Source organism: Colius striatus, chromosome 6 (assembly GCF_028858725.1).
Source record: "Colius striatus isolate bColStr4 chromosome 6, bColStr4.1.hap1, whole genome shotgun sequence".
In the NCBI taxonomy this organism is placed as follows: Eukaryota; Metazoa; Chordata; class Aves; order Coliiformes; family Coliidae; genus Colius; species Colius striatus.
Window position 1 is genome coordinate 10297090 of NC_084764.1, and position 9602 is coordinate 10306691.

General features: G+C 44.5%; 1 protein-coding gene across 1 annotated transcript; it reads right to left on the reverse strand.

The window, feature by feature from the left end:
- Window positions 1–531: 531 nt before the first annotated feature.
- On the reverse strand, window positions 532–3636 carry RAG1 (recombination activating 1). Its single transcript, XM_010201405.2, has one exon. The coding sequence runs from the start codon at window positions 3634–3636 to the stop codon at window positions 532–534; it is 3105 nt and encodes a 1034-aa protein (XP_010199707.1).
- Between the last annotated feature and the right edge of the window lie 5966 nt (window positions 3637–9602).

Here is a 9602-nt window from a genome sequence, read left to right on the forward strand (position 1 = left end):
TCTATACAAAAATAACTGAACTTTATCACAACACAATTAGCCAAGTGTCTCACTGACTAATCTTTACTTAGAAAAGCCAAAGGACCATCAATGAAATAATCAAACCCCTTAAAACTAAATAGCAAAGTAGTTTTAAAAATGCAGAGAACAAATTCCATGCTCTCTTTTTAAGCAACTGTTACAACTCTCTGGAATTGTATTCATTCCAAAACACCACTTTATGTAAAATCTCATTTACTTTGGCTTTCTCACTTTGTAACCAACACTCTTAAGACTAAAATAAACTGAAGACCCTTCTTTACAACCTATGCTCTCCTCTCACATAACAACCAGTAATCACACCACTCCGTTCCCTTTTGGAAGCTCCCAACAGGTGTGGTGCTGGTCAAACTCCACTCAGCACCCTTAACAAGCAGTGTGAAAATGGGTATTTCAGAATTCCCTGTACCTCTACAGGCCTGCAAAAAAAAATAATGCTGCCTCCTTGTAGGAAGACACCATCATAAACCCAACACCAAACACACTTCGCATCTAGAGTTCCACTGCATCGTTGTTTTCCGAGACCTCTGATAGCACAGAATCACCTAAACTGTCTGCTGGGTCAATGGTGAAGCCCTGGCTCTTTAACGTTTTATGAGCATTCATGAACTTCTGCAGATACTTGGAGGTATACAGCCAGTGGTGCTTCAAGACATCCTCCATCTCATAGCACTTGGACTGCCTGGCATTCATTTTTCGGAACCTCCTGAACAGTTTGTTTCCCGACTCATTTCCTTCACTTGCCCAGGCCCCAATGGACCCGTCTCTTTCAATGATCTCAGGAACATGGGCAAGGGTTTTGTGGAAATAATTTGTAATCTTGCCTTCATATCTGTACTTGAACTTTGTAGACAGGAGCTCAGCAAACCGCTGTGAATTGTAGCTATACTGGCACAGCAACTCTGGACACTCCTTGGCAGGGCATGAGGATCGCCACACTGGCTTCATCTTTAGGTAGAGGTCCATTAGTTCTTTTAGGGCTTCATGCCTTTCCTCACACTTTATCAATTCACACACTGCCTCTACCGTCTCTTTGGACATGAGCTTTCGAGCAAAATTTCCACTCATCCTCATCACAGGCTTCAAGTTCATCTTCTTCCTGAGGTGTTTGTCAAGAGTCAGCTGCCACCTCTTCCTCTCCTCTTTAGATGCATCAGGATTCTTGTAAACTTCACCGATCTCCATCTGGAAGAGCCGGTAGAACTCTGCCGCATTGCCAATGTCACAGTGCAGCGCGTCTATGGAGGGGACAGTCTCAATAAAAGGCTTGGCTGAAACACCCTTCACTCTGTCACGGAGCTCCTGAACGGATTCGTGGTATGGGTTGGACCTCCATATCTCATACCGCTCCAGATTCTCAGCGTGGCTTCTCGTTATGGAGTGGAAGACCAAATTCTGGGATGCCTCCAGGCGGGTTGCATCACACAGGGTACAAATATAAGTGGAGCCCGAGGCCTCCAGCCCTTCCACCTCCCGCACGAGCTTCTCATCATATCCTGTACCCCTGAAGATGAATTTGAAGGTTCTCAGGATGCCTCCCATTTCAAGTAGCAGTTCACTGTTTTTCATGGCCTCTCTCTCTGCTATGAGGGGGCTCAGGATTGCCGTCAGAGTCTCATGGTCTGACTCGTCAGCCAGCATAAGGCACAAGGGCTTGCAACACAGCTCTGAATTGGGCTTTACTTCTTCGAAGATCCTCTTGCTTTCATCCCCATGTGCTATAGCAATGTTCATGATGGTGAAAGAGAAGCGAACAGCCTTCTCTGGGACAGCAGGCCCACCTCCGTGCTTCTCACTGACATCTCCCATCCCATCACAGGACTCTTTTACTACCACAGTGAAGGGGCCATTCAAATAGTCATCCAGGTTTTTTGCTTTCATGCCTTCCAAGATCTCCTCCTCCATGTCCTTTAAGGCACAAACCAAGGCAGCATCGTATCGAAATCTCTTTGCAATTGTGTCTACTGGGTAGTCATCAATCAAAAGTGGCAGCCCCGAGAGTCCATCTATAATCCCCACTTCTGTGTTGGTGGATACATTTTTCAAGGGAGGTTTCCACTCAAAGGGGTGATACCCTGGCAGGAGAGCTTTCTCAGCAGTGCGGAGCGCGTGCAAAGGCTGAAAGATCTGCCTCCCAGTGACAGCTTTTACCGTTCTGTACATCTTATGATATTGGCTGCAGCTGAGAAACGTGTTGACTCGGATTGCCAAGCAGACAGCAGGGTGAAGTCCAGATCCCCTGCCTTGCATTATAGCCTCCAGTTCATCTGCTTGCCTGTGCTCATTTTTGGCTCTCAAAGCCAGCAGGAACAGGGTCATGCATACAGCCTTTATATCGCCACCCTCTTCTTTCTCAGCAAAAGCCTTGACTTGCCGTTTCAGTTCTCTCAGACGATGTTTCTGAGCTCTCCTGGTCAGAGAAAGGAGATGCTGCCTAGGTCGGCCACCCTTATTTATGTAGCTGTAGAGCTCTCTATCTTTCATCTCCTTGTGGCGGGAGAGGTGTTGCCCATATTTTCCATGCAAGATCTCTTCATCACATTCTTTTACAGGGCATCTTATACCCAGGCCATCAAGGATGTTCAGGAAAGACTTCACAGGGGTGACCAGATCAGTGGGAAAGCAAGGATACCAGCAGGAAGGGCAGTAGCTGCCCATAACCTTGATGCACTTTAGGATGCAAGTTCTGCAAAACAAGTGTCTGCACATTGTTTCTACTGGATCTGCCAAAATATGCTCACAGATCTGGCACGAGATGGATTTAATGAAATCGACTGGGTAATCGACTGCAAGCAGCTTGGTGCTGAGATGCACATTCTTGCAGTTGACAATCTCTTTCATTACCTTTTTGTTGTTTATGTGTGCTTGGTTCTTTAGAGCTCTGTTTTTCCGAGTGTGTTCCATGCCGGCCTTCACACGCTTGCTGGGCTGTGCAGCACCAGCCTGGCTTTTCCTCTTGACTCCCCGGCTGGTGTCATGGCACACAGCACAGCTTGGGGAGTGAGGCTGCCAGTCCATCGTGCTGTTCCTGGGAAAATAGACTTCACATGGAGTATTGCTGAATTTTCTATGGATAATACTCCAGCAATTGTGACAAAATCGAGTGGGATGGACAGTATCGATGTCCCCTCGCACATCGATCTTAAAAACCTTAGCAATAAGGTCTGGCCAAGAGGTTGCTTTTTTCTCCTTCTTTCTCAGAAGCCACAGAGTTTCCTCATCCACTGGCCCATGCACTGGATAAGTTCTCTTGTAACAGTCAGTTTTAAAGGGAACTCCACAGATGCGGCAGAGTTGCTTCAGGTTGTTTTGATGAACTTCATCGTCATGTGTTTTCACATCATCTTTCTCCTGTGCCTGACCTTTGCCTGTTAGGTCCATCTTTCCTCCTCTTGGCACTGCTTCATCCTTATGCAGCAGGATTTCATTGTTGAAAGAAGTGGCCTCTTCTGCCTGTTTTTTGTTTACATCCTGGCTGTCATCAGAAAGGTTTTTTTCAAATGATCTCACTTTAAACAGCTTGAATTTCCATTCAGAAAATTTTGTATGTGGGTGCTGAATTTCTTCAGGCAGGTCCATTTGCGATGCTGTTGTCATCTGCAAGCTGCGAGAAACTAGATCACCTGAGAAACAGACAGAAGCTGCAAGTTAGCTTATCTTCCCACTTAATAACAACACAACAATTAGTGGTTTCTAATAGGACAGTTCTAATCACTTTAACTGAGAAATGCTTTCAAAGTGAGTTACTCCTCCAAGACACCCACTGATTGAGAGTCCCAGACATATCTGTCCACTCAGGATCTCAGATAAGTACCCTAATGTGTTTTGACTTTTATCCTGAGGTACCCATACATTGATTAGATCACCAAGACACCTTACATACAACCATTAGTCACACAGTATGAATTTCCAAATCTGCCCTTTCCTTCTTACACCAGACTGAGCTTGCCTAAGCAAAGATGCTATAGACAATAGAATTACATTTGGAAAGTTCAGTGGCTTTTTTGTCTGAAACTGAACTCAATTGGTGTGTGAAAGACACAATTTTGTCTGCCTCATGCTGTATGACCTCAATCAGCAAGACCACTGCTCTCACACAACCTGTTAGTCCCTGGTCTGTTCTGAAGTGTCCCATATACGTCACTTGATGTAGGCAAAGCAGCACATTCTACTCCATTCCAGGGCAGACTTTATTCAGGCCTCAGTTCTGTGAAGTACTTCAGCATGAGCTTAATGAATGTGAGTAGCTCCCTTAAGGCAGGAGGAGTGTATCATCTGTTGCTGCATAGTGCTCTAATCCCCAGACTCTATAGGAGACATGGCAATTCATACAGGCTGCAGATTTGCTCTGGAGAGAATGTCTATACATGGTAACTTAGTCATCTGTTTAAGTACTTTGCTGAGAACTCTCTCTGTGAGGATTACTGGTACTGGAAAGCAGAAAAAATGTCTGTTCAAATTTGACACCAATTTTAGCCTTCATAGAGATTCAGCCAGAAGTAATATCAGCATGGTTGTCATGGAAATATGGTATTGTATGGAAATCAAACGCAAGACTTTCACCTCAAACACTGAAACTTTTTGCTGCTGTGTCAGACTTGCATAGCAAAATTGTGCAGGGACAGCAACAAAAGTGACTGACCTATTTGTCATGACCTGGCTACATGAAGTGCACAAAGTAAACCAACTGCATAGAGGTGATACAGTTATATTTTCTGATTTTTTTGTTTTTACTGGTCTGGTTGGTCTGAGTAACAAAAAGGAGGAGGAAAACTGTACTTGAAGACCATATAGTAGAACTAGAAATGACGTGGGCATGGCTGTGGTTTCTTTAACTGATTATATTGCCACTTAACAACGTCCACAGTCTGCTAGAAATCTCAGCTCTGTGACTGTTTGGAAGGTGTCCTTCATAGGAAACACATCCCAGTCATGGTCTAAAGTAGTGATGCCCTGAGTGTATTGTAGTCTCTGAGATTTATTTCATTTATAACCTTCCAATAAAGCATCACTTCAGTACAGTCTTTCAGAGTCCATGGGGAAAGGACTGCATGCTTCCAGATCCAGCGTGACATCTCACCCCTCTCAGCTGCATTTAACTTCAAAATTGCTTATTAGGCCTTGGCAACCAAAATTTGGGTTTGCTTTCTTCCCAGCTTCTCTTCATTTCACCCCACTGAGAACAAGCTGTCCCCATTTGCCTGCATTGCTTGGTCCAGCTGCCTGTGCTGCTCAGCGCCTGTCTCTGCACTGCCCATCACCTGGCTAGCCTGGCAACACACTGCCATGTACACTGCTGCTCACAGATCCGTGGTGCCTAGCTGTGCCCAGGTATAGTCAGAGTATTGCTACTGTCTTGCATCCTTGGCTGCACCCTGTGGCAGACCTGGTAAAATCTAACTACTAAGCAACAGCCCATTTGCCTCTGCATAGTCCTCTGTTCCCATTACCTGCAGGGTAATTGAATAGCAAGTCACCCTATGCTGTCCACAGAGCCTTTTCTTCTACATAACACCCTAAGTGATTCTGTGAAATTTCACCCTCTCCAGTAGCACCTTCAGAGCCTCTTAAACCATGAGCAATGCCTCCTCAGGGCAGTATCTAAGCCATTGTAAAGAAACAGCCAGCACCAAGTACATTTAGAGCAAAATATGTAATACTTTCTCTGCTCTTCTAACCTTTTGACTAAGTGCTGCCACAGTGCCATACTCATCTCCAAACCCATGACCTAACTCTTGCTATTAAATCACCAGCTCCAAGGAATCAGACAAGGTTAACCCCTGATAAAGAAAAGTTCAAGCATTCTTTTTCTTTTTTTTTTTCTTCTCTTTCATTGAACATGCCCTGGAAGAAATGAATGACAACGAAGCCCTCTCAGGTCACCTGACCTTTGCCTTCTGCAGCAGATAATTGTGGCCAACGGGCTATTCATCAAACACTTTGAATTGCCCACCTCCCAGGCAGTGCAGATTTCAGCAGCTCTCTTGGGAGAGCTAGAAACATGCCCAGAGCTATGAGTATTTCCTTCTACTCACTCTAAATTTGCCTGTCTTCTCTTATTCTAGTTGGGGGTCACACTGACTGGTCTTTCTTCTCACTGCTCATCCCATCCAGATTCTTGCTGCACAAACCCCAGGTACGAACCCCTAGCCGTGGTTATTTAATCGATCCTGACAGTTGTGTTCAGTACCACTTCTTTTTATCTTGAAAAGGGAGAAGAAATCCCTTTTCTTTGCAGGTTGCCATATTTCAGATATTTCTAAAGATAAGCAAGATTGCAATACTTTTACTCACATCAAGGAAGGCCTTGCTTTAGTCTCACCAAAATTACCAGAATGACCTCTGAGGTGAGGAAGCACATATAAAATCATTGACCTGCATGTTAAACCAGGTAAAGGAACCGACATTCAGATGTCCTACAGAGCATCTGGGTTTTTGCCATGAGTGCTGCCAGCCTACCTTTAGCTCACTGTCAGTTTGTAGAGCTGCTGCTATGCCTGCCCAGTTTGCTCCAAATGTCAAGCTTGCTTGCTGTCTCTCCTGCATGCTCTCACTCTTTCTGTGTCCTCTCTGCTTTTTAAAGACACTGCAGTGCTGTTTATCTCACTTATCCCTGTCCCTCTGAGCTCTCAGTGCCACCCTGGTGCTAACCACAGGTTACTGCAACAATACAGAACTCAGATCCAGGTGGCACCTGGCAATTTATGAGGCTTAACCACAAAATTCATGTAAACAAGGTCTTCTTGTGTGAGACTCCTGGGCTCTGAGACAAGTATGCAGACTCTCTCTGGGGAGCACCTGCGCTGGTTTCTAACACAAAAGTTTGCATTTGGCTTTCTTCTTTATTGTTTCAAAACTGTTTTTCTTCACTGTTAGCTCTTGGAGACGAGAATCTGGTGTCTGGTCCTACATCAAAGCTATTTCATTCAAGTTCAGTGGCTCACTTCCTCAGGTAAAGGGCAGCCAAGCTGCTGGCGTTTGGGAGAATTCACAAGAGGAATCACAAAATGTCCTTCCTCCCAATATCAGTAATTAATTTTCAAGGATATTACCTCTTTGGTGGTGTGTATATAGGGTCTTGAAGACTCTGGGAAGACAGGACAAATCAACAGTGTAAAAGCTAAGCTATATACATACTGAGTAATCAGGTGTAGGCCACGGGTGATCGCAAACAGTGAACAGTAGAGTCTCTGTTTGGGAGAAACTCAAACACCTGTGCTTGGTTTCCACAGAGCAACTGTCTCAAAAACTGACTCAAAGTGGAAAGCGACCAAATTCTGTCACACAACAGCACCCTGAAAGTTTTCAGTCTCCACACATAACATTATGCAAAAATTCTACTGATCCATCAAGTCCTGCCAAATGTGAACATAATTTCACACCCTAGAAGTACAAATTTGCAATGGCAGCATAACTACATAAACACCCACCCAGTCACTTTCCTTTCTCGGTAGACTTTGTGATCCTACAGGACTCAAATCCATTCCCAACTTGCACACTCCTCCCTGACAAGGTGCCTATGAGGGAGGCCACTGTGCTTTTCCTGCAGCTCAGAAGCTCCCAGTTACTTAATGCAGATCCTACCTGACAGCATCTTACATAACACTGATGGCAGCCAGAGGGAAAATCAGCAAAAGTTGTAATATTTGGCATTTGCTATAGCTAAAAGATGTGAGAGGATTCCCTCTCTAATATCTGCTCTGATCTTACCATGCTTCCAGTTCTTATAATCGTAGAATGATTTAGGTTGGAAAAGGCCTTGAAGACCTTTGAGTCAAACTGCAAACGTCACACTCTGACTACACCACCACTAAACCATGTCTCTAATCACCGTATCTTTAAATACCTTCAGGGATGGTGACTCTACCACTTCTAGGCAAGAAATTGTTCCCAAGCTCCAATCTAAACCTCCCCTGTATGTATGGAATATGTAATGCGTGGAGAGAGTAAGCAAAGTTCGAGGCCAAATCCCAGTCCAAAACAACTGAAGGAGAGTGTGAGGACCAAGTGGAGTAGAGGTTATTCTATCCTAATCATGGAGATTATTCTGGACCACAACAGTAAGGGTCAAGAATGTCATGGCTGAGGCATTTATAGACCTCTGAGAACGTTAGATGGCTAGGCCCTGATCCCAGCTCCTCTGCTATCCCTGCCTTACTTAGACTTCTTAACAACCTGCCTGTTTTCACCATTTGCTCCCTAGCATTTGAAGAGATCTTTTCAAAAACGTATCAGACCTGGCTGCAATACCAGATATCAATCAAAATCACTCTCTGCAGTCACATATTAGTTTCCCCCCTTATCTTGAAATGGCAGGCACAGCTCCCTCACAATATTATATTGTTAGTATTGTGAGATTTTGAGGCTCTTTGAGAAGTAGTTAAGCAAATCCCTCCCTCTGGGGTGCTTATTTAAAACTTCACTCAGGTATCTGGGTACCCTCTGGCCCCCAGGGAGCTCGAGTTCCTGTGCAAACAGCGCTAGACAGACCAGCCTAGTTATCGAAGCAGCCACGTGAGCATGTGCCAGCCTGGTCAAGTGCTTTACTTCCAAAGTACACAGGAAATCACCTTGAAAAAAATATTGTCTTGTAGGGATACTGTAGGCAACTAAAGGTTTTGATCGATCTCAAATTGCTGCAGCTTTGTATGTGTTTTACGTCCTTATGAGTGTAATTGCTCGACGGTTTCAGCTGTTGAGATCCGACAGTTTCAGCTGTTGAGATCCAGTACTGGAAATGTTTTCCCTGCGCGACTGGCACCACCGAGTGGACAAAAGCATTTTTGCATCGGTATCTGTTGCAGCGTGGGCTTTAATACACGACTGCGGGCCTGAGCGTCACGTAAAGCACAGAGATTGAGAAACTGCTCTGAACAACGCCATTGCCGTTACACTTGGAATAAAAACTTCAGAGAAGTTCCTTGAATTCTCAGTTAAAACAGGCTGGACATCAGGGCTCTGGGTACCTTACAGATTATTAAAAATAGTACTTAAGCTCGTAGAAAACTCTCCATTTCAGGATATCTGTTTTACAAAGCTATGTAATGATAAATTTCTTCAGTTTGTAGCTGATGAAAGTAACATTCAGCTTGTTCCTTTGGCAGGAGAAAAAGAAAAGCCAAGAAAGAATCCACAAAGCTTTAATTTTAAAATTTATTCTTAATATAACTGGTTTTCTATTGAGACAATATAAATCACTGGAAAACTGTTACCCCAAAACCTCCTCCCTCCACAGTTTACACCCTTCCCAACACTGAGAACAGAAGTGTTTGTTGGATTCAAATATGTGTTAGTCAGAGATTCTTGCCAGGAAATCGCACTGAGCAAAGAGCCAAATTCCCCTCGTTTTTTTTTAAGGAAATGAAGCTGTCTTTGTGTTCACCCCGTCCAGTTTTTCGCTTCCTTAAAATTGCCCCTTGTAGCAAGCCCCCAGGAAAGGTTGGCCCCCTCACCCACCCGGAGGGAGGGCACCTTGCTCTGGATCCTGTGGGACTCCCCTGGGTCAGCTGAGGCCGAGGTGGAAAATTATTTCCATTTTATGTCAAGAAACGGCTTTTTTTTTG

Bases quoted from the DNA above. Each gene is read 5' to 3' on its own strand.
- RAG1 (XM_010201405.2), bottom strand. From the start codon at position 3,636: ATGACAACAGCATCGCAAATGGACCTGCCTGAAGAAATTCAGCACCCA.